The sequence below is a fragment of the Protopterus annectens genome, chromosome 1.part2, assembly GCF_019279795.1.
Source record: "Protopterus annectens isolate FY-2018-M chromosome 1.part2, PAN1.0, whole genome shotgun sequence".
NCBI lineage: Eukaryota > Metazoa > Chordata > Ceratodontiformes > Protopteridae > Protopterus > Protopterus annectens.
In genome coordinates, this window is record NC_056727.1 from 593,320,279 (window position 1) to 593,345,939 (window position 25,661).

At 39.9% G+C, this 25,661-nt stretch overlaps 1 protein-coding gene across 3 annotated transcripts in view; it reads right to left on the minus strand.

The window, feature by feature from the left end:
• Positions 1-689: 689 nt before the first annotated feature.
• Positions 690-25,661, minus strand: part of AIDA (axin interactor, dorsalization associated) — an 857,654-nt gene continuing 832,682 nt past the window's right edge. For all 3 annotated transcript variants that reach the window (XM_044057885.1, XM_044057871.1, XM_044057878.1), the window contains one exon: positions 690-1,306. In XM_044057885.1, the coding sequence (XP_043913820.1) occupies positions 1,210-1,306 (97 nt within the window). In that variant the 3' untranslated portion in view covers positions 690-1,209. The remainder of the gene's footprint in view (positions 1,307-25,661) is intronic.

Consider the following 25,661-nt stretch of genomic DNA (forward strand, 5'->3'; position numbering starts at 1 on the left):
AAAGGAAAACACAGTGTTAGATTTTTCCTATTTTAAAACAGAGCCATGGGAAGGGCGAGGTGGAGAAGTGGCTGCTTCCAGGCACCAACTTGTAAGAGGGTGCCGAAAAGGTTGACAGCTTACAAGCTAAACTGCTATAATGACAGCTTGTAAACTGTCAATATGTTTTCTTTTAAAGGTTGCACTGTTACATAACTCATTGTTACTGTTAAAAATTGTGTAACAGTTTACAAGTCATCACCAATTACAATTGCTTACAGACAGTGGGGGTTGCACCACAAGGATGTGTTGCCTGGGGAGTCCAACATCTAGATCTGCTTTATAATATTACACAAACCCATCCAATTGATTTCCATTAGTCTTTCTAAAAGAATGACAATCCCAGAACAACTTCCCCAGCCCATCACAGTGAAGCACCTACCTGTCATGGCTTTATCATACAATACATATTAATTCATAATCTGCAGACACTAACTTGGATTTAATGTCTGAAAGCATGTCTTAAGACTTTGTTCAGAATAATATTTGAGTCAGGATGCCATAACAAAGCCACTCAGGCAAGTGGAGAACAAAAACATTAACAATTTCTGCAAGTAATATACTATATTGAATGCAAAAGTTAGTGACCTTCCACAGCGAGTCAATATATGGCATAGCTACAGTTAAAAAATTGGACACACAAAGTTAAGTAAGCATTATTTGTGCAAAATTTGAATGCAGGTTTATTTTCTCATAGTGCCATCCATTGCAGTAAAAACAGAATGTTATTATCTTAAATGCTGATTAATGAGCACCAATGTACTTCAGTAGACAAACTAAAAAGTTAATGAACATTTTAGTGTACTATGTACAGTCTTGCAAACACTTGGGTGATCTGTTTTCACATTCAATTTTTAAGGTACATTACTTAGGTGGGGAAATGGTATAATTACAATATAAAAAACAGTGGACGTTTTCTGCAACCTCAAAAACTGTTAAACAGAAATTAACATACAGACAAAGCTATGTAGTGTACAATTTGTATACAATATCTGTAGCAAAATGTATTTTACAAATGAAACCTAACTTGTGAATGTCTGGTATCCAGCCACATTAGTACAAAAGTAGCTGCCATTTTCCTTCTTGTCTGCTGGGGTAGTAATGTTTTTACATACAGCTGCAATGCTGAAGAGAAGCAAGTGGTTTAGTTCACACACAATTCAGAAGCAGTCAGTCCTTGTGCAGTGTTTGATGCAAGTGTAGATAAAGTGGTTTCTTAGTTAGCAACTGTAATTTTTTCCTTCTGAAGTCTGTTGGCTTCCTGTAGCTGAAATCATAAGAATAAATATCCTTTATTCAGAGAAAAACTAAAATAAGCCCCAAAATTAAGTGTTTAATCCACACTAAGACAGACACAATAACAGATAACATTAGTTTCACTCCTTATCTTTGTGCTATTTTTGTACACTTGTCACATTCATTCCAAGGTGACCAAGTTCATTTATATACACTACTACCAACAAAGCTGTGCCTTTTTTTAGATTGGTTCCTTACTGCTCTATTTGCTGTCTGGAGACTGCTGATGGGACTACAAGTGCCAGAAACTGAATTAATGTAAATATTGTAATCTCCAGTATCTTCTTACTAACTGCGACCTCAATAATCTCCATGTTGTCAGCTCCTTGATAAACTTTCTTCACCAAAAGCCTGTATATCCATCAATGTAACTTTATCAAACATCCCAGGAAATTAATTTCACACCTCCAGCTCAAACAGATCTAGGTACCTTTATCATCTACATCAGCTTATAATTTCTATTCAGAGTCACTGTTTTATCAAAATTAGTCCTGTACCCCCCCAAAAAAATCTTCAAATCCCTGGAGTAGTGTGATAAGTGAGCCATAGTACTCCTCGGGGCTTTAAGTACACCAGCAAGCGGCTAAACAGGGAGGTATTCCCTGCTCCTTCCTCCAAGACTACAAAAATGGTTCTCCTGTGCCCACCAACAGCACTCCAACAGCCACAGAAGATGTGTCTAACCCCTGGTCAATGGAGCCTGCAGGGACTATACCAGAGGGAGCTAAGGAAAAAGATGAATGGTCTCAAGAACCAGAAATGGCCACAGCAGAACCACTCATCTGCATCTGAGGCACATTCTTAGCCTGCTGAAGTGGTAAAGGCTGTTTAGAAATTTTCTTCTTTTTGTATATGAAAGAAGGAAGAACTGGAGAACTGGTAGGTCGTTCAATGGTGAAACTGAAAATGATGTCTGAATGCCAGAGGAAGATTGGTAGCAGTAGTCAGTGAAACATGTAAGTATTACAAAAGTATATTTTACACCACAATACACAGTAAAAAAACAATTTAAGTACTCACCACAACCATCAAAAGCAATTTTAAAATAAAATTTACTTAGGAAAAAGAAACTTTAACTTATCTTTAACAACTTTTTTCCACAATAGTAAAAAGTTGTGCTTCAGAGTAAAAAGTGACTAAAAATCATGTGACAGTCCCTTAAAACACCTTTTCCTAGCATAAAATATAAAAATTTAAAGAAAAGCTAGAGTTCAGTCACAAAATAAATTATGGAAGATTTCCCCCCCAAAAGGAAGCTATCTGCCCAGCAACAAAGAATTGTTAGCAGACCACTGATCTTCGAAAGCTTTCAAAAGTACTGCTCTTCTGTGGCAAGAAAGCTCTGAACAGCTTGGCACCCAAACCATTTTTCTTCAGCTACACTCAAAAAGGTAACAGTTTGGGTTTGTGGAAGGTGCATTTAAGGTTTGGGAAGCTGGCTGGATGTTATATCCTTGGCAGGATACAACTCATATAGCTAAGGCTGCTGTAGCCGTGATCAAATGATGAACATCCACTGACACACTTAAGCTCACTAAAGGAAAACTAGACATGTGGTATCCTAATAGGAAAACAGCATACCACAATCCTTTCTTAATACTACAGCTCTAGATCAGCTCATATATGTATAACTCGGTCTATTTATTATCCCCAATAAACTGTGTGGGCTTCAGGCTAACGTGACATCAAGTACAGAGAAAGAAACAAATGAAGAAATGTATAAGGTCCAGAAACTGCGAACCGGATCAAAACTCTGTAAAAGCCAGTAGTGTACCTGTGCCAGTCTTGCTCTTAAGACCAGTCCTTTCTGCTGCAATTCAAAATGTACTACATTCTAGACTGGTAATTTTGTATATCTTTTGTTAGTCTGGAAATTTTGGTAGCATTTCTGGTGTGGGAGTTTCCTGGTTAACAAATGGAAATACCTACAATCATACATACATAACAAATATTTAATGGATGAAGGGCCGTTTAACCCAAGGGGATAAAGGCATCCAGTCTAATCTGTCAATGTTGCTCATTTTACTATTAATAATAAGTCCATTAAAGGATCACTTTGTGAAATATTCCAGAACACAGAACTTGAAAATGGGTGTGTCCCCAGGAAACAGTGTACCCGCATAAAGGTCATGTGGTAGTTTATTTTGAAGTGCATATACATGCTGGTAAATTAAGAGAAAGTTTTCACAGAATTTTCCCATGTGAAAGCAATCACAGTCAAGGCATTTCTCAAAACAAAGAACCCCTGTGGAAATGCACTGAAGTGGGATTTAGTTTTATAAACTCTACTGTTAAATGGACAGACAAAAGAGCAAGAGTTGCAAATGTAAAAGTAACAGTTACAGGATCTGCTGGAATAAATGATGGCGTCCAGAATGGAGATTATAACCTGAAATATTACTTCATTACACTCAAACAGGGATGGGGTACTTGTGCCCTTTTTTGCTGCATCAGAGTTTCAGTTGGTAATCTGTCACCGATGATGACCTTCCAGTTGCTTTTAACAACTTTTTTTGTCTCCACACCATCATCTGAGAAATGTGTAGAAATAAGATAATTTGCCTATTTTTCCCTGTTAACTGGAACAAATTACACATCCCTATGTCCTGGAATTATTAGATCCAAGATTTATGACTGGTTCAAAAATTTCATAGACACAGTTTTATTTATAACATCTGACAGAAATTCTTGTTTTAGTACCAGTATACTGTCAAAAACCTTTGTGGTCCTGGTGTGATTCTGGCCAACTTGAAGGCCTGAGATCTGAGTGCACGTTTCATTTTTCCCCCTTCCTTTAAAACTTACTTATTATTTGAAGCCCATGGTCTTGATGAAGAATACAGAAGTACATGAAGTTAATCTTCTGATTTAATACGGTGTCAGATGTTAACCAACACAAAGCAGGGAGTGATGGACAAAGTCATCCCGTCTTTGTGAAATACTGTATAAAGCGAATAAGGTCCAACTGTGTGAAGCTAGTCGCCATAAAGCACATATTCAAATAACAAGCTTACTGCTGCGGGAATTTCACATCTACCCATTAACTACAAATTTATGGGAATAAACATACCAACACACTGGTGGTAAAACACACAATTAATACACGTCGAGACCAGCAGACTGATAATATCTGCAATATCGGGGTGATGGAAGGAAGGAGCCTGCAGTGAAGATACTACTATATAAACATCTACGGTTATGGTGAGAACCCCCAATTATTGGTATTATGCTTGTTTATTTTTGTTACACCAGGTAGATGGGCTAGTGCTTGGACTCTGTTCAACAGCAGCCCACTCACAATGGCAATTGCATACAATTATAACATCAAAACAAGCTATTTAAAATTGTGGTTTTAAAACATCAAAAGCTGCAATATTCTGACATAAATATTGAACCGAATGTTACATTTTTAACAATTTACAGCACTATCATTATACTGCACGTGAAGCATACAAAAGTTCCTTGACTTTGTTAATTCAAATGCCCTAGAACAAATTGTCCATACCCTAACAAGGGGAACAAACATTCTGGATCTGGTCCTCACCAACATGTCAAACAGATGCACTGCTGCAACTATCTGGCCCTCATTAGTTAAAACTGACCACAAATTAGTCACCTTTGAGATGACACTAACACCAGAACTCACAAAGGGTGAAATCAGACTAAAAAACTTAACCAAGGTAAATGATACCCTCCTAAATGAAGGTATTAATGCATTCAAAGCACCATCCCAAGCTGGAATGGTAATTGCACCGAAGCTTACACTAAAGCCATGTACAGTCACTTGCATATAAGTGTATAAACATGGCCATACCAGAAAGAATCAATTTCAGAGCCCCAAGTAAAAACAAGCTGCCATGGTGGACATCAAGCATTAACAAACTTTACAATAAATGCAAAGGCAAGGCCCCAACAATGGAAAAGCACCCTCCTCAGCCTCAACAGGCAGATAAGACAACTTGTCAAATCTTCCAAAGGCTCCTTTGAGAAAAACTTAGCAAGTACAGCCAAGGATAACCATAAGGCCTTTTACAGCTATGTACGTAACCTAAAGGGTAGGACCCAAGCATATGCAGAACTAGTGGCCAATGGAATCATACACAATGACCCCAAAGAGATAGCAAACCTATTAGCGGATAGGTTTGGCAAAAGTTTCACTCCTTTATCCCCTCCTAACTTACAACAAACCTTCCCCCAAACTTCTCCTCACCTTACATATCTGAAGAGCATGTCCTCAAAGCCTTGTCCAAGGCAAAAAACACAGCCTCTATGGGACCAGACAGCCTCCTGGCGGTCTTCTAAACAGGCTAAAACATGGACTAGCATCACTGCTAAGTACCCTTTTCAATCATAGTACAACCACAGGCTTTGTTCCTGAGGAATGGAGAGCAGCAACAGTTACACCCCTCCACAAAGGTGGCCCAGCAACAGGCCCATGGAATTACAGACCCATCAGCCTGACCAGCCTCATCTGTAAGTCTATGGAAAAGTATCATTATGGACCTCATAAATAAAGACATAGGTGACCGCCAAACCCTGGATCCTACCCAATTCAACTCTGAGAAGGGCAGATTCTGCCTGTTAAATCTGGTAAATTTCTTTGAAAATGTGACCAAGGCCACTGACGAGGGCAAATATGTGCACACAGCATACCTCAACCTGGCAAAGTCTTTTGACACAATCCCACATTCAGGCATTACTGATAAACCTAACAAACTGAATGTAAACCCCTTTGTTGTAAGATGGTTTGTCAACTGGCTCACAAACCAGTCACGCACTATCAAAGTGGGTGAGTCCACATTGAATGGCAGACCTGTTACCAGTGGTCAGTGCTTGGCCCACTACTATTTGGTAAATACTTCTCAGATGTTCAGGTCAAAACTAAGGGGTTGTGGCTAACAAAGTTTGCAGATGACTGCAAACTAGGTGCAAGCATTGAATCCCTAAATGATGTCAATATACTCCAGGAGGGTCTCATGTAGACCAACGATTGGTGTGTTAGTCACGGTAAACTGAATGTTAAGAAAAGCATCATCATTCCCTTCGGCAGAAACAATGTCCCTTCACACTATCAAATCAACAACAATACCCTAAGTACCCATGAAGTTTTAATGGACATGGGATCACAAGTTGATTATGACCATAACTTCAACCACCATGTGTCTACTGTAGTATGGAAAGATTTCTACTTAACACATTTGATTAGTAAAAGCATCACCTCAAGAGCAAAAGAAGCTATAACCCCCCCCCCCTATACTTGGCAGTTATCTGGCCCATAATTGGGTATAAAGCCTCATTTGGCATGTACCGTACTAAGCACTTTCCTATCAGGTCCTCTGGAATTACTGTTTAACTGTAGCATCCAAAGAGGCTTCATGCCTCATGAATGGAGAAAGGCAACAGTGATCCCTCCGCACAACGGTGGGCCATTTAGAGACCCTGGAAACTACAGACCCATAAGTCTCACTAGTCTTATACGTAAAGCCAAGGAAAAAATTACCATGGAGATGATCAAGAGATATATAGTAAACCTACAGACACTGTACCCAACCCAGTTTGGTTTCATCAAGGGCAGATCATGCCTACTCAACCTGGTGGACTTTTTTGAGAAGGTCACCAAATCAATGGATGAGGGCAAAATCACACACTGCCTGCCTTGACCTGGCCAAGGCATTTGACACAATACCCCACTCGGGCACTGTTGACAAACTCAAGAGTTTAGGTACAAACCCTATGTCACCCTCTGGATAGCCAGATGGCTCACAGACAGGACCCAGGAAGTTAGAACTGAGGAGTCAACCTCTACAAAGAGGACAGTCAAAAGTGGAGTCCTTTATGGACCGCTCCTTACTTCTCAGAAGTCAAGGCTAATGGCAGTGGTTTCTAAATTTGCACACGACTGCAAATTAGGAGCGGTCATTGAATCTCACATTGACACAAATGTTCTCCAGGAGGGGCTGACACAGACAAACAACTGGTGTCAGAGCCCTGGACTAAAACTAAATGCCAAGAAATGCGTTAACAGTATCCTTTGGGAAGTCACCCATCCCTGGTAATTATTATATTGACAACACATCCCTTAGAGCTGACCCAGTAGTCAGGGACTTTGGGACACACATAGATAGTAATTTAGCCTTTGATCATCACGTGTATACAGTGGAGAGGAAATCATTCTATGTTGCGCAACTTATAAAGAAAGGTATGGCATCTAAGTCCAAGGAAATCATTGTTCCACTATATTTGGTATTAGTCAGACCTATCATTGAGTACAATGCCCCCCTTTGGTATGTACCTAACTAGGCATATCCAACAACTGGAACATCCACAGAAGTTCCTCACTAAAAGAATACAGGGCATAAGTAATATGTCCTATGCAGACTGCCTCAAGGCCTTATCCTAATATTTTGTCTCCTACAGGCTTTTAAGGGGAGATCTATGCTTGGCATACAGGGCAATATCAGACACCACTCTGATGGACTTCCTGCATATCCACAAAATGAACAGCACCAGAATTACTTGTTCTAAAGACTTAAACTTTGCCTGTGATATAAATAGGTCCTGTTGGAGAGATAGGTATATATCCCAGAGACTAGCCCCTCTATGGAACAGGCTTCCACATCCATGTGAAGCAGAATTCCTCCCTAACCCAATTCAACTGCAACTTGGACAATTGGATGGGAAGCAGGAAATTCATCCCTGGTTTGGCACCTATGTCTCTAATGATCACAGGTAACCTGTAGATGGCTCATCTCCCAAGTCTATGCTTACACTTATCAAGGGTATCAGGAGTTGTCAGAGATTTGGGATGCATGGATATGTTTAAAAAGGTGGTTCATTAGCCTTGTAAACACCTATGAATTAGAGAGACCTCAGAGGTTTCTAACAATTAAGATCAAGGGGCTCCAGCATGTGCCTTACACAGACTGACTAAAGTCTCCATCATTATACTCTGTATCATATAGACTTCTTAGGGGATACCTATGCCTGGCCTACAGAACAATCTGAGACCCAGACCTGATGAACTTGCTGCATATCCGTAAATCAAGCACGACTAGGGCTACCCATTCCAGGGACCTAGATATGGCTTGCGACTTAAATAGGATATGCTGGAGGGACAGATTTATCTCCCAGCGACTGCCACATCTTTGGAACAGACTACCAAATTCATGTGAAACAGAGCACCTCTATAACACTGTTCAAGAGGAACCTGGACAAGTGGACAGGGCACCATAAATTATTACTGGGGATAGAGCCCACAACCCTCCTGGACATGGGCAGTCATCACTAAATGTAATCTTGGGTACTGACTAGCATTTCTATGGTGTTACATTGGGATGACATGCCTAGGCTTAAAATGACCTCCATGTCAATAGCCTAGTAATCTCCTATGATCCTATAAAGCTTCAAAACCTTTGCCAGTTCTCAGCTACTTCAACAGCTTAATGACAGAGCAGTCAAAATGATGATCCAGGAGGTCTGGGTTTGATTCCTAGTTAAGTATGCACTTCTTTTGCAGAGACTTTGATTAGGGTTTGTGCTTCAAAAGCTTCTGATATAACAGTTTATCTGAATTCATTCATGGAGCTTGCTGATGCACTTCCTCCCTTCCTCTCTTTGGTCGAATATTTACAAGATAGAGAAGGTTGCTTGTTAATGGTGTAATTTGTTAGACTGTTACTAAACAAGAAAAATACTCAGTTGTAGGGCTAGGAATCTTTTTAATCTTTGTCAACCAAGAAAATATAGCAGCATTTACCTTCCTGGTAGTCTTCTAGCTTTTTCTAATTTCAAGTGTAATTTATTTTCCTTAGACTCTTGGGGAGATGGTCCAGCTGGTTTGCAGTCTTAGTAAAGCTTTTATTCCACCTACACGAAGCCTGAAGGAAGGTCTACAGAAAAAAAAGAGTTACTTCCTTCAGTCTGAAGGCAATAATGGGAAGATTTTATTCTATGTTTTTTCTTCAGGATGTGATCGGACTTCTCATGGAAAAGTGGAGATTAGTAAGGAGTATCAGGGTGAGAAAAGTAACCAATTTGCTCTTTCTGGGGAAGCACAGAGGTTGTCCATTCCTAATAGCATGATAGAAAAATTGATATATGCTATTTACAGTTGTTTTAATTTTATTTTGTCTGTGATTTAGGGTAACAGTGGGGAGGCTTATATTCCTAACAGGGAATTAATGCATCAAAAGTGAGAGCAGATCATTCTTGACAGATGAGGTGACTGGCACTTCACTATGTGGCTTTTACTTGGATGCCAACTTTCTCTGCTACCGTGTCTGTGTGTACTGAGATAGGAAGGGTGGGGGGCCATGTATTAAACCTATTTTCTTATAATGTGGAGCTTGTGACATTTTTTCTTTTTTCTTTTAGTTTCTAAAGTTAGGGTTTGCAGTTCGCCAACTTGCAGGTGATTTTAAGCAGCATAGGGACTGTTTCTGAGGTAGTTAATGTGGAGCTGCTTTTGGATATGTACTATGGAAGAACAATCTCTATGCAAGATAATGTTATCAGCATACATTGTGATGGCTGGAGGTTAAAATGTTATCTATGCATCAGAACAGTCTTATTCCTAAAACTAGGGGTATTTAGAATTTAATGACTGTTTGAAATGGGAGGGTAGGTAGAGTGTTGATTTCAGATTATGTACTGTCAATTACATTTCACAGTGATGAGGAGTTCTGGCTAGTTGTGGTACTGTTATTAAACTGCTTTTGTAAAATAATATGGTTTACAGCTAACTGACCTAAAGTAGTGGGTGATGAAGGGTCAGGATTAGAGTTGCTATCTCAAGTAATACTTGCATCTTAAGAGGGCCAGGTAAACATCTAATCCAGCCAGGCAGGGATTTAGTACATTTTATTAGAAGATTTAATCTAGTGATCAGCTGAGAATTTGACAGGGTTAAAACCATTTTGTTATGATGTGTCTTTCGGCTTTTCCCGGTTAGGGGTCGCCACAGTGGAACTCCGATCCGCTAATGACTGGCAGTAGATTTTTACATGCTGGCTTGCCGGGCCTAATGCACAACCTTCAACGAAGGAATGCCCATTCACGCATGTTGCCACTGAGAATCGAACGGGCAACGTCTAACTGTGAGGCGACAACGCTACCGCAGCACCACCACCGCAGTTAAAACCATTATGTTATATAGGGTAAAAAATGTTATGTGGCCAGATTTCAAGAGTTCAAATACTGATTATTTTCTGTTAGAGGGGGGTTGTACTTTTGTCCTAACTGTGCCTTAATGGTCTGGGAAGTATAAGATACTGAAAAGTAATAGTCATACAAGATTAATGAGGAGGAGAATATATGCAGTGGATTTCTTTACACAATGGTTAGATTGAGAAGCCACTGTTTTTAGGAAGAGCATCAGCTGAGTTAAGAAAGGGCTGTATTCAGTGTGGTCACAGTAATCTAGGTATACTTGTTAACATTGCAGGAGTGAGTGGTGAGGAAAGTAGAGAAACATGCAAGAAGGAGGAGTTTTAGCCATTTGGTTTCTGGACTGAAGGAATTATTTTTGTTGATTTTTGTTTTTGATATCTGTCACAGTATAACAAAAGTATGACGATCACTACTGCAGGAATTAGACAAATGTACGGGACAGCATCAAGGGACTAAATGGTTTGCAACATGCCCTTCAGGGCTGCCTGTTCTGGATTGCATAACCTATATATTAATTGTCTAATACATCAGCACCACAAACAGACTGTGAAGATATACTTCTAAAAAAGATGCAGTGGTAGCTATTAATCTGACAGAGTGGGTTCTAAGTTCTGTAGCCAGGGACTTGCTACATTTATCAGAAGAAAAAAATAAAGCAGTTTAGCCAAAGAGTCTGGAAATGACTGGATGAATCTGTTTTGCTTTCATAAAAGTAACATAGCTGATTACGCTACCAGATTGGTTTAGTCCTTTTTCTCACAGTACAGGAGTTGTCGGTGTACACATTTGTTCTCCTGTGTACTATAGAAGACTAGAAGTCAAACAGGTGACTTTAAGGTATATTATATATATAGTTGTGTCTGCTGCGCAGCAAGTAGGACTCTTACTTTTGATGCAGAAGGCTGTGGGTTCTATTCCCACACCAGGTAGATTGATTACTGACACTGCAGTACAGCATGAGGGAGTGCACTGCATTCCTGAATGTGTCATCCTTTGGATGAGATGTTAAATCAAGATCCCATTTGCCCCAGTTGGTGGTAGCTCTGGTGCATGTAAAAGAGACCAAGGCACCTACGGAAGAGTAGGAGAAGTTCCTGATGCCCTGGCCAAATTTCTCCTATTAATGAGGTTCAATTATGATGTCATTAATTGGATGTATTTAAGTGGATTATTTTATGTAGGAAGTTGTATTCTGATTAAGTCTCTTACAAAAGATGAAAGCGCTAAATATCAATAAATTATTGCATTTTTATTTTATTTCCCGAGTACATTTAACATACGGATAGTTTCTTTAAACATCAAACCAATACAGTCCAGAAATCCCAAGTGAAGAAATGCCTACCAAGAAATGTCTTTGAAGTAAAAAAAAAAACAAAAGTATGTTTGCATTCATTAGGTTCGGATAAACCAGACAAGAGAATATGATGATTTGGACATCTTAAAAGTCATATGAAGAATCCACTTCAATAACTTGCTTTACAGCAAAATAAGGAACCACAGAAGGGCATACAGGTACATAAACAGAGATGGCAAACAAATGATTCTTTGTACTATAGAACAAACAAAATAAAATATGGTGGTAAGATGCTGCAAGCAATAACAGAAAGTATACTTAAATACTGAGTCTAGGCACTGAAATGGACAAAAACAAAATCAGGCCTAATTACATATGCATGACATTCTGGTGGTGGGACTTTTAGCTTCTTTTAGAACAGATGAAACCTCTGGAGAAATGTTTTCCATGATGTAAAGTTTAGAGATCTGAGATATCTGTACAAGACTCTGCCCCCTGGCTGGATTAAAAGCTTTTGTGAAGGGACAGAATTATTGGTTGAACAACCAAACATTAGAAGAATGAACCATGGATATTCTGGCCACCAAAGAGCAATGCATAACAATGTGATTTTGTCTCTTAGCTTTAGCAGCAGTTTCAGTATGAGAAGAATATATATACCTTAGGCCTAGGCTTCAGCTAATCAAAAATGTGCTTGTCACATACTGCTTGCTGTGGGGGTGCATGAAGCAGAACAGTAGAAGTTGGTGATTCAAATGGGAAGCAAACAGACCCCCATTTTTTATGTTACCAAGAGAAGGTATGTTTATCAAGTTTCCGTTCATGAAAGACTGAGATTTCTGTAATTTCACGATCCCCTAGGGTGTTTTACTGATTTGAAAAGTACATAGCCTGAAATATGAGTCCATCTAAATTGCTTTTTTTTTTTTTTTTTTTTTTACAGATTATCATGACCAATTATGTACAAGATAAAAAAATGGGTACTACCCTGTTTGCTGCTTTACAATATTACTTTTGTGTTGCATGCCACTATCCAAAGGGCTTCTGGTTTTAAAATGGTTTAAATGCCGACTAAGCCATATGGGTAGCTAACATCTCTTTACAGCTGATATGGTAACTTTTACTTTATGGTATACAGACTACAGGTCTTGAACTTTCAGATCAAAGAAACAAGGCCATTATTTAAAGTCTAAAGAGTCTTTAATTATTTCTGTTACTGGATCTAGTGATCACAAGGGCATAAGCTCCTACACAGACTACAGATAATTATGTTACTGAGCTGAAGAACAGAACCAATGACTGTGAATTTTTAAAGTTAAACAATTCATTGAAGAAACAAAGACTTTCACCAAAAAGGGCTAAAGTTGGTGCCATTACAGTGAAAAGAGTTAATAAAATTAAATATGAAAATGCCATAGAAGCACCAAAAAAATAATGTGGACTAAACTGTCTGAAGTAGATGTCAAATACTAACAAGAAAAATGTTGAATTTTAAGTGGTCACTGGTGGTGTGTGTAAACTTGAAGGACAGGGGCACAAAAGGCATGAACAGATGACTGTGTGTGCGCTATTAACATATTCTGGCCATCAGGTGGCACGGCACCATTGAGTTAAAAGCTACTGATGTGAATACAAAAGTAATTTATACAAAACTAAAGTACAAGAATCAGTCAGCCATTAAGAAATCTCAAAAACACCATAGCAATTATATTCTGCATGTCTATGCTGTTTTTTTATAGGCTTAGTAAATTTTCCAAGAGAATATCATACATGATGGATGTTCTAGAAAGCTGCACACTAGCCAACAAATTGCGGCTTTCCCCATTGTGAAAAGTGATACAGAGAAAAAGCCAGTAAAGATATCAATCAGGGTAAAATATAGTTACGACTGGTAATATACACTGCCTGGATGTCACCAAAGAAGAAACCTAGAGAAAGTTAAGAGAATATCAATCAGAAAAGGACAGGAAAAACTCTGGCCTGGAAGAGTCTTGTACCAATTCAGCAAAAAGCAATTCAAGTATCAGCTTTGGTAGAGGTGATGGTTTCCAGTACTTTATAGGAGAAAATATGTCATACACACTCAGACATGTTTACAATAAGTAAAACAATAAAGGAATATAAAAAAGTCAAACAAGAGAAGTCTGGAAAAAGTAGAAGATGCTTTGACTAGCTATTCATATGAACTGATAAAATGGAAAAAAATCAGATGATGAAAAGGACAATAAATAAATAAATAATGCTGGCTGAGCACAAAACGTCTCAAAAAGATAAAATCTCAAATTTTCAGCTGCACCAGAGAAATTGGAAGGAACAGCCTACATTAATTTTATGAAACTACAAATAAGGAACTGGACTAGTGTTCCATAAGACTTGTTAACTGAGAGGGTGCATACTGTTTATTTTCCAAATCTGGTCGCGTGAAAGCAACCAATACCTACATTAGCAAACATGCAATCATCCCAACAGAAATAGTTGCTACTGACAAAACTGTTGCAGAAAAGCAAAGTAAGAAAAACTGGGGACAGCAGCGTGTTTGTGGAACATTATTATTCACTACACACCAAAAGAAAAGCAAGTTCATCCCAACAGTCAGAGAATGTTGAAAGACAGATGTGAGATTCAAGCCGTTGAAACCACCTTTCTTCAGAATATTTTTTTCCTGGAGAATTAAAGGCATTTTGTTTATAGAACAGGCTAAGGGAACCTTTACAGATTGAGAAACAAAAAAAAAAAAAAAAAATGAACAAAGTCCATAGACAGACTGCCAGCTAACCTTTTTTCACTGTTCCCAAGGAAAATGCTACCATGACAGAAAAAAATCAGAAGAGATAAGAATCATGTACCTTGAACCTGAATCAGAGACTGAAATTAGTGAATAAATGAGAAATTATAAACCATCAATCCCATTAGATACTGGGATAGGTGTAAAATGTAGCTTTGCAAGAGGAAATTATTGTAAAAGTGTGGAATGTTGTTGACTGTGTTAAACTCTATAAAGCATATATCCTACTTCATGTCATTAATGTTTAGGACAACACTGAAGAAATAAAATTTACGTAAAACAGTTCTTGTCCTTATTAAAACTTGTATAAAAAATCATGACATAAATGGCATGTCATATTACAAAGCAGCTGGGGAAGTTTTATCAGTGCTGCTGTATATGCTAAAGATATTAAAGCAAAAAATAACTTTTTACAGGTTGCAAGGTATCCAGACTTTATACTATAACAAGGCAAGAAAGGCTGGACAGAAGCAAGTTAAAACTAATATGGACTCCAAAAAAGGTCTGCTAATGCTCTTGCTAGACATATTAAAGATCATAAAGACCATCCATTTAAATTTTTGGTAGTGCAACACATTGAAAAAGACCCACAAGGGAATTGTATAGATTTACATCTTGATGTGTGTGAACTAAAATGGCAGTTGCAGTGTAATGCAACAGAATACCCTGGAATAAATTAAGCTATTAGTATTTCTTGCATTTTAAAGTTAAAAAATATATTAGGATAATGTTATTATTTTATTCACCACACTTATGAAGTTTTTATTGTTATTAAGTTGTTGTGTAGTGGAGTTTAAAGTCTTTTGTTCATATTTGACATTAAATTATGTAGTCATTTTGTTCAGCAACATAGTTGCAGATTTTAAGTATACAATTGTTGTTTCAGTTTTACTAATTATTATTCATTATTCAATTAGTATGTGGATTAAACAGGTATAAATGGCTGGGTTGATTTGTGTAACATTGTTCTGATGAAGTCCCTTGTATTCCAGAGGGAAGAAAGCACTTAACGTGGGTTAAACAGTTTTTATCATTTGAACTGGTTGCTGATTCCTTTGCTGTGTTACTTGGTTAAAACTAATATGGACCCTCCTCTACCTTTCTATTTATACTCCCAAGATGCATGGTTAGGACTATATTCTAGGACTGTATAATTACATTTAGTAGCGTTGTCGCCTCACAGTTAGACGTTGCCCGTTCGATTCTCAGAGCATCTTCTGTCTGGCGACATGTGTGAATGGGCGTTCCTTCGCTGAAGGTTGTGCATTAGGCCAGGCAAGCCAGTACGTAAAAATCTACTGCCAATCATTAGCGGACCGGAGTTCCGCTGTGGCGACCCCTAACCGGGAAAAGCCGAAAGACACAAACAATAAAAATAGATTGATGTTATGGGTTTGACTCTTACAAGCTTATTAAGCTGATGTTCTGCATATCTCTCCAGCAAAGACCTTGGTGTTTATTTCATTTAAACTAATGACTCTACTCTTATATTACTTCTATGTCTTACCAATTGTGACTCATATATATGTACAGACTATCAATTAAGACTCTCTACATACGTTGTATTTTTTTCTGTTTAAACTTTGTATTTTTATGTCTTTATTACTTGCTAATTATGTGCGTGGAGCTTTTCTACCCAGGCCTCCACTGAAAATGGACGTGTCCAGAGGACTCCCCCGGTTAACAAATGTTAAATAAAATAAATAATATAATGCTGTGATCTTGGGCTAATGGGATGTAGGATGTAAAGTGTATTGATCACATTACATATAGAATTAAGACAATAACTTCCTCTGTTTTATTGAGGAGGATATCTAGATTAATGGCCTTGATTTAAGCTATGAACAAGTTTTATTTTGCACAAGTGGGCTTCAAAATAAGATAAAATGATGAAAGGCATAGGAAATAGTAGTCCTTATTTGTATTTGCCAAGTCAATGGTTAGTTGTTCCATTAGCAAAGGCTTTCAATGGGAAACAAGAAGTCTACAGGTGCAAGCAATTACATGAAAGGTCGAACAGTGTGTTCTGAGTGAAATTTACAAAGATTCCTTCATGCATCTGCAAAGCCACTAGATATATGTTTCCAACACCAACTGCTTTTACTTGGAGATGAGATGTCTGTAAGTGCAACTAATTAATCATGAGCAGTCTGAACATGGTTTGCTGAGTGAACTCTACAAGACACAGTGCAATTCACATTTAAAGGTACACTCACAAGCAGTTCAGTGAAAAATAAATGAAGTATGAAACTGTGGTAAGGAAATACATTATACAAGTACTTCCAGGAAGTAAATACATTGTACAAGTACTTGCCTCCCCAGTAGTTTTAGCACTTTAACATATTTAATATAACAGTGCACAGTTTAGTTTCTCCTTTATAGGTAGGCAGTGTACTTTTTCTTAAGACTGAAAGCTAACCTTTACTGAAAGCATGCAAGATTTTTTTTTTCACATCTGGGAGGGGAACAGAGATACAGAAGAGACAGCAATTAGTGCAAGTGGGAACACATACTTTAAGGTACAGTTGTACAAGTTGCACTTACCTATAACAGCAGATTTTGAATTCTTCACTGTTGTAGTAGCCTTTAAACTGTATCCTGCCAAGATACCTGGCCAGCTTCTAAAAACTATAATCCCCTCCCCACACAGTCACTCTGGCTGCTTATATGCTAATCCCTTTTGGAGGGAAGTATAAAAGTAGGCAGACTGACTACAAATCTTCACAACTTTATTGTCCCAAAGGAGAAATCCTTCTGAACTAACTATACTAACCAAATCCTAAATCTGTGAGAGCACTTATCGGTGTACTCATTGTGGTTTTGATTTTTTTGCAAATCTAACAGCAACAACAATAAAGGCTGTAATTTACATCAACTATGTGCAACAAGGTGGGTGGTGGGTAGGTGCAGCTACTGCAGCAGTGAAGATTTTGAACATTTACTGTTATGGCTAAGTGCACTATGTTCAGCACCTTCATTGCTGTAGTAGCCTACTGTTAGATTTCCAAAGCTTACCCAACATGTGAGAGGAAGGATAAGGGTCCAGGATCCCCTAGAGGATGGTCCTTGCAAAGCATGCTCTAGACCTACACTAAGAATTCAGTTTGTAGTACTTTGCAAATGTATGGATAGAGGACCAAGCTGCTGCCACAAGAATGCTTCTAGAGTCCACTCCTCCCCAGTATACCACTGAAGAAGGTAAGGCCCCAGTAGAATGGGCCCTAACCCTGTCTGGAATAGTTATGCAATGGGGAAATAATAAAACACAAGAAGAGAGGACAACCATCTAGAAATAGCCTGTTTAAATACAGGTTGACCTTTCATAGACTGGGAGTAGGAGATAAATATCTGATCAGTTTTATTGAAGGACTTGTTTCTGTCAAGGTAGTATCTTAGTTGCCTGTGCACTTCCAAGGTATGAAAAATCTCTTCTCCCTTGTTTTCAGGCTCTAGATAGAAAACTGGGAGACAGATAGCTTGATTTAAAGTGATTGCTGAGACAACCTCAGGCATAAGGGGTTAGTCTGCAGAGTGACCCTATCTCTTTGGAAAACCAGATTGGGGGGGGGGGTCTCCACCATGAGAGCTTGCTACATAGATACTCATCTTGTAAATATCAGAGCAACAAGTAGAACAGTTTTCCAAGAAATCAAAACTTTATCAGCTGAAGAGGCGGGTTCAAAAGGTAAGAAAGTCAGTTTCACCAGCACAAAACTGAGAACCCATGATGGAGGTATTTATTTGTGAGGAGTTCTTAAGTGCAACACCCCTTTCAGAAAATGTTTGATCACAAACAGGGAAGAAAGAGAAGGATCCATGGGCAGACAAGCTGAAATGAAACATTTTAGCACCAAGGCAGCAAACTCCCTAATGGGACCCTGGTTATTGGCTAGGCACAAACTAGAAAATGTTTTCCATTTACTAATATACGACTTTCTTATCACAAGTGTTCTTGCCTCCCTCAGTACCTGTGGCGCATCCTCATGAAAAAGGTGTCTAAAAGGAATTAAAATTTAATCATCCAGAAAGTCAGTTGAAGTTGCTTGATGATGGGGTATATCAAACTCCCCTTATGCTCTGTGAGTAGATCCAATTGGTGAGGAAATGTGTGGTCACTGCCTTTGACCAATTCCAGAAGAAAGGAGAAACAGTTTTGCCTGAGCCAAAAGGGAGTCACCACAGTGATTATTGAGGTTTACTATTAGACATCCGAGCACTGGTCCATCAAAACGCAGGATCTTGAATCAGAAACGTCGAAACCTACAACACAATCAGGTACAACCCTGAAATTAGTGAAACACCCTATTTGCACAACAAAACAAATGCTAACATGGGTTCTGCAGGGGCAAGTTTGGAATTCAATATTAAGGGATTCAGTATGAGCTTATTTTGGTGTTTCTGAGTAAAGATCTTGCATTTTGATGGACTAATGCTTGGACTTCTGAAATAAACTGACTTTTGGTAAATCAGAATCTTCAGAGATACAATGGGAATCACTGGAAATGGTGGAAAAGCATAATATAGTAACATCCCTGACCAAGGGAATGAAAGTACATACATTCTCCATTCTTGGTTTCAAGGATTTCAGGAACAGAATTTGTCTAGTTGTTTGTAGGGATGAAACTTTTATTAAGGACTCATGTCATCTGGGTAATGACTTTGAAGAAATAAGCAAGTTGTCTAAATAAGTAAAAATGCGGATACCCTGCAGTCTGCAATAAGCCACCACTGGGAGCCAGGGCACTTTGTAAGCATTCTTGGTGCAGTAGATAGTCCAAAGGGTAATGCAAAGGATTGATAATGTGACCCAAGCATACAAAATCTTAGGAATTTCCTGAAATCGTATGCTATAGGAATGCATTAGTGAACATCCTTGATATCCAAGGTTACCATAACACAGTGGTCTGGAAGCAGTGCTAACGCTGATGAGTCTACAGCTTGAATTTTGGAACCTTCACATAGGAGCTGAGAAACAAGAGATCCAAAACTGGTCCCATGACTGCTCCCTTTTTTGGGACCAGAAACATTCTGCAGTAAAACCCTTCCCTAAGTGTTCTACAGGAACATGATCTATGGCACCTACTTCTAACATGTGTTGGAAAACCACAGGAACAACTCTGTTTGGTTAGGATGGTGAGGGGAATATTCCTGAAAGGAGGGTGTGAATCTACCCATTGCCAGCAGTAACCCTCCTGAATCATCTTCAAAGACCATCTATCTGAAATTATCTGAAGCCAAACTGGGGCACTGAGGGTTAGATACTGTGAAAGTAGAACTGAAGTAGGGGAGTAGGAAGGGGGGAAGGTGAACAGGTGTCTGGCACAGACATTCTGAAGCTGGTGTCTGACCCTTTTTGGAAATTTTCCTTGTTTTTTGGTTTTGGGATTGTTACCCTCCTGCCATATCTTACTGGGTGCCTGCCTGTTATTAGGCTGCATTCCATGCTTATGTCCTTTGAACTAGGCAGAGTATCTGAAAGGGAATAATCCGATCACCTGGAAAATCCTAGAAATTCTGTACATTAATTTACCTCTCTCTTCTCATTGTTTGAGGCCTAGATAAAATCCCCCTATGTCTAGTGGTGAACCCAAAATTTCCCATCCTCAAAACAGTAGTTGAAACCTAACCCCTGGAAACAGTATCAGCACAATCATACACACTTTTTTTAAGGCATCAGCACAACCACATATACTTTTTAAGGCATGTTTAGAAACTTGAGAGAGATTACACATAATCTGATTCAAATAAGACCTACCTTCACGAGAAAGAGACACAGAAAATTCTCCCAAGCTACTGGCACATTTTAAAATAAAGTACAGTTTTGTACCTACCATAAATGTAGATGTTCGAAGATCCACATTGCTGCAGTCATAACTTATGGGTAGTCCGCTGTCCTCGGTCGGCCCAAATACCAAAGTATTAGGCTGACGTCGGTCATGGGCGCTCAAATCTGACGTCAGAGCGTCAAGGTATTAAAGCGCATGACCGACGTCATTTCCTCAGTCTTTTCTTGCCCCAGATGTCAGAAGGCCCTAAAAATAAAGGCCACAGCCAAAAATTGAATAACTCCCTAAAACCATGTACCAAAAAACAGCTACAACCCAAACCATACAACCACTCCAAACTACAGAGGGGAAGGAGGGAGGGTAAATTGGACTGCAGCAATGTGGATCTTCGAACATCTACATTTATGGTAGGTACAAAACTGTACTATGTTCTTCATCTCACATTGCTGCAGTCATAACTTATGGGTAGAATCCCAAAGCAGAGGTAAAGGGAGGCTGGCAAAATCATAAAGCATTGGGAGCTGCCAAAATGCCCTGTAAGACTGCAGTGGCAAATCCAGCCCTAGATTTGGAATAAAGAGGAAGATGGTAATGTTTAGAAAAAGTGTGCACTGAACTCCAAGTAGCTGCTTCCAAAATATCTTTAGTAGCCACCCCCCTTAAAAAAGCAGTAGAAGTGGCAGTAGCCCTAGTGGAGTGAGGTCTGATCCCAGCTGGAATTTCCTTAACATGATGAGAATAGCAAAAAGCAATACAAAGGCCAATCCACTTAGAAATAGTTTGTTTTGAAACAGGTTTCCCCTGAGAACCCAAAGCAAAAGAAACAAACAACTGCTGAGACTGTCGGAACTCTTTAGTCTTGTTCAAATAATAACGCAACTGCCTGTGAATATCCAAAGTGTGCAAAATTTTCTCCCCTTTATTTTGAGGATCTGCATAAAAAGTAGGCAAATGAATAGATTGGTTCAAGGTCACATTTGAAACCACTTTAGGCATAAAAGTAGGGTTAGTACGCAGAGATACCCTGTCCTTATGAAAAATTAGGAAGGGTTCAACTGCCATTAGAGCCTGTAATTCGGAAACCCTTCTAGCAGATGTAATGGCCAACAAAAAAGCAGTCTTCCAAGACAAAAACTTTAACTCAGCCATAGCTGCAGGTTCAAAAGGAGGTAAAGTAAGTTTTTCCAACACAAAATTGAGATCCCAGGCAGGAGTAGGAGCTCTACGCGGGGGTCTTATGTTCTTTGCCCCTCTAAGGAATTGCTTAAACAAAGGATGAGAGAATAATGGTGGGTCACAGTCATAGTGAGCAGAAATGGCTGCAGCATGAACCTTTATAGAGGAGAAAGACAAACCCTTGTCCAATAATTCTGTAAGATATTGAAGAGAAACACTCAAATCAGGCCTGGAAACATCAAAGCTCTTTGCTTTGCTCCAAATAAAAAATCTCCTCCATTTATCAGCATAAACTTTCCTTGTACTAGGCCTCCTGGCCTCCAAAATAACATTCAAAACTTGTTGAGGAAGCTGCGACCCTCCAGGTTCTAGAACAGAATATGCCAGGCTGTTAGATGCATGGGACTGAATCCTGACATTGAGGAAATGATTGCCCTCCTGAGTCAAAAGGTGCGGGATCAAAGGCAAAGGGTAAGGAGGTTCCCGTACTAAACTCCTCAGCAGAGGGTACCAGTGCTGTCGAGGCCAATCTGGAGCTATTAGAATCATGGAGGGCTTGTCTTGTCTGACCTTCAAGAGAACCTTTGGAAGTAGAGGCAGAGGCGGAAAGGCAGAGACGTGAAGATTGCTCCAACTGAATGATAGAGTATCCACTTTCCAAGCTGTGGGATGAAACATCTTTGTGCAAAACTTTGGCACCTGGAAATTTAGTGGAGAAGCGAACAGATCTATGTCTGGAGTCCCCCATATCATTGTCAACTGTCGAAATACATGAGGATCCAATTTCCACTCGTGGGGATCCACTATCCGTCTGCTCAAAACATCTGCTAAGGAGTTCTGTGCTCCTGGCAGAAACCTTGCTTGAAGAGTGAGTTGTAAACTGAGAGCAGTCTCCCACAAAATCATAGCTTGCCTGCAAAGAGGGTACGAATGGATTCCCCCTTGCTTGTTGATGTACCACATGACAGTTGTGTTGTCTGTTTGAATCAACACCTGCCCTGGGAGAAGTAAATCCTTGAAAGCCATCAATGCAAACTGGACTGCTAACATTTCCTTCAAGTTGATATGTAAATGTTGAAGTCTGGCAGGCCACGTGTCTTGAACCCATTTTCCATTGAGGTGTGCTCCCCAAGCCTTGTCCGAGGCATCTGTCGTTAAAATCTGACTCGCCTCTGGTCGGGTCACAGAGAGTCCCTTGTTTAGGTGACATACCTGAGCCCACCACAAAAATTCCTTTTGAATGCAAGGTATTATCCGAATGACAGTGTCCAGATCTTGGCAGTGTTGTGTCCATACATTTTTGAGATACCATTGTAGCTTCCTCATATGCAGTTTGGCATTGGGAAGCAACAGAATACAAGATGCCATGAACCCCAAGGCTTGAAGGACTGTCCTTGCAGTAAGCCTGGACCGTAGAGACAACTGATGGAAGTAAAGTGTAAGATTCTTTTGCTTGTCCGGGGTCAAAAAGGCCATCTGGGAAGCTGTATTCAGTCTCACACCCAGAAAGCACATTTCCTGAGAGGGTACTAGACTGGACTTTGTTTCGTTCACAGAATACCCTAGGCACCTTAACACTGTCATAACATACTGTAGATGGTGAAGAAGCTCGTGCTTGTCTTGAGCAAGAATCAGGCAATCGTCCAAATAAGGATAAATTTGTATTCCTCTTAACCTGAAGAAGGCTATCACTGGAGCCAGTACTTTTGTGAATACCCTGGGCAGTAGATAAGCCAAAGGGCAATGCAGAGAACTGATAATGTAAAGCCCCAGCCCGAAAACGCAGGAATCTCCTGCAACTGGGCCTGATAGGAACATGAAGATAAGCCTCTTTGAGATCCAGATTTACCATCCAGTGATCTTTGCCCAACAGAGGCAGAAGTTGTTGCAACGTCAACATTTTGAATTTTGGAATGTCCAGATATGTGTTGAGGATAGATAAATCCAAGATTGGCCTCCAAGTGTTTCCTTTCTTTGGTACAAGAAATAGGCGAGTAAAATCCTAGGCCCACTTCTGACAGAGGGACCTGCTGTATAGCCCCCATTTGAAGAAGTAAAGAAATCTGTTTGTGAGCCTCTACTCTTTGCTGAGGAGGAACGTCTGGCATGCCTTTGAAAGGAGGCAATGTGTGGAAATAAAACTTGTAGCCTCGGTCTATAATGTCCAACACCCATTTGTCCTGGGTGACTAGAAACCAATTTTGCTTGAAGAGTGCCAACTTTCCTCCCAAAGGAGCTGCCAGACAGGAAGGATCTGGCAGCTGGAGTTGCAGGTCATTGGGCCTGTTTACGAAAGGAGTGGCCCCTGCCCTCACCTGTAGATTGTGCTGGTGAACTCCACGGTCTAGACCTGAAAGAACTCTGAGCTCTGCCCCTACCACGTCTATATCTACCCCTAGACTGTGAATCAGAAGAAGGGTAAGTCCAACCCTTAGCAGGCCAGTTCCTGCTAAACTTAGGGGGCTGCACCTGCAAAAACTCTTTAACAGTCTGCATAGACTTAGCCTTGTCTTCCATTTTCTTGAAGACAGACTCCACAGGAGAGCCAAACAAAACTTCAGACTGCAAAGGAGCATCTAAAATCCTAGCTTTAACATGTTCTGACAAATTCTGATCCTTAAGCCAGGAGTGCCTGCGAATAACTGAACAGCCACCCTGGAAGAAGCCTGTAAAGCATCAAAACCACACTGCAAAGCATGCTTACCCACCTGATCAGAGGCATGTACCAAATCCTGTAATTCCTTACACTCTATGCCCTCTGCCAAGGCATCCACTTTAGATTTTAACTGAGAAAGGAGAAAATTCTGGTACTTCAACATATGAAACTGGCAATTCAAAGCCCTCATTGCTAAAGTGGAAGAGGTATACACTTTCTTACCCCACCTTTCCAAAGCTCTAGCATCCTTATCCATAGGAACTGGATTCTTTACAACAGAAGCCCTGACACCCTTAGGTCCCTGGCTAATAGTTTCTGGGTCAGCCCTAGGGCTCTTATACAGATATTTATGAGCCTCAGGCACTCTGTAATATCTATCTGGCTTAACTGGCGCAGGAGGCAAAGAGTCTGGATTAAGGGAAGCCTCAGAGAAAACGTCTTGAACAACATCCAAAACAGGAGGTATAGCCAAGGGCCTATGCTGTGGTAAAAACAAAAATTCCCTAAGCCTCTTCCGGGAATCTGAGAAATCCTGACCTTCCCATTTAAAATGCTCCCTCATAGAATGAAGGGTTTCTGAAAAAGAAAAATCCTCTGGAGGAGAAGCAGAAGGAGTGGAATCCTCTGCGTCTGAATCAGAATAAGGAGGAAAATCCTGAATGTCTTCAGCCGAAGACTCTGAGTAATCTGAAGCCTGCTCCAAACTTTCCATTTCTGGCTCCACCCGCGGCCTCTTATCAGGAGGGGGCACAGAACCCCTGATTAAAGTAATTAAATCTTCTGCCATTTTAAGCATGTGTTTTTTAGGCACAGAACCTGCAGAACTAGGACTGACACCTGTGGTAGGCAAACCAGGCCTGCCTTTGGAAGGTACCTTATAGACAGAAGGAGAAGGCCTAACCACCTTAGGCAAAGAAGGAAGAACAGCAACCTGAGAGGCCCCCTCAGCCTGACCTGACTCCTGAGAGGCCACATCTTGCAAAATCAACGTCTCCCCCTGAGACTCAGTTGAAACCTCGGCCGGATCAACCGAATCCACCATAGTGTCTAAAGAACCGGCGTCCGGAACGGACAAGTCATCCTGCTTGGACTTTAAAGATTTATCTTTGCGTTTCTTCGCGGTAGCGGGCATCGGAGGATCCGACGGCATATTGTAATTACACCGCTTACCGAATACAAGCCTAGTACAATCTAGCCTACGTTTAATGGTGCGCTTATTAAATCTAGCACAAAAGCGACACCCGACTACGTCGTGCTCAGGTCCAAAACAAGGAATACAAAGAGAGTGATAATCCCTATGCGGTATCTGTTTCCCACAAGAAATACAATTATTCACTTTTTCTGACATCCGGAATTAACTGAGGCAAGAAAAAACAAAAATATTCCCCAACGGGGTACTTAGCCCAACTTGGTTTCGGTCTGAAACTCAGAATACGAAAATTTCAGAACGCCGAACGGCAC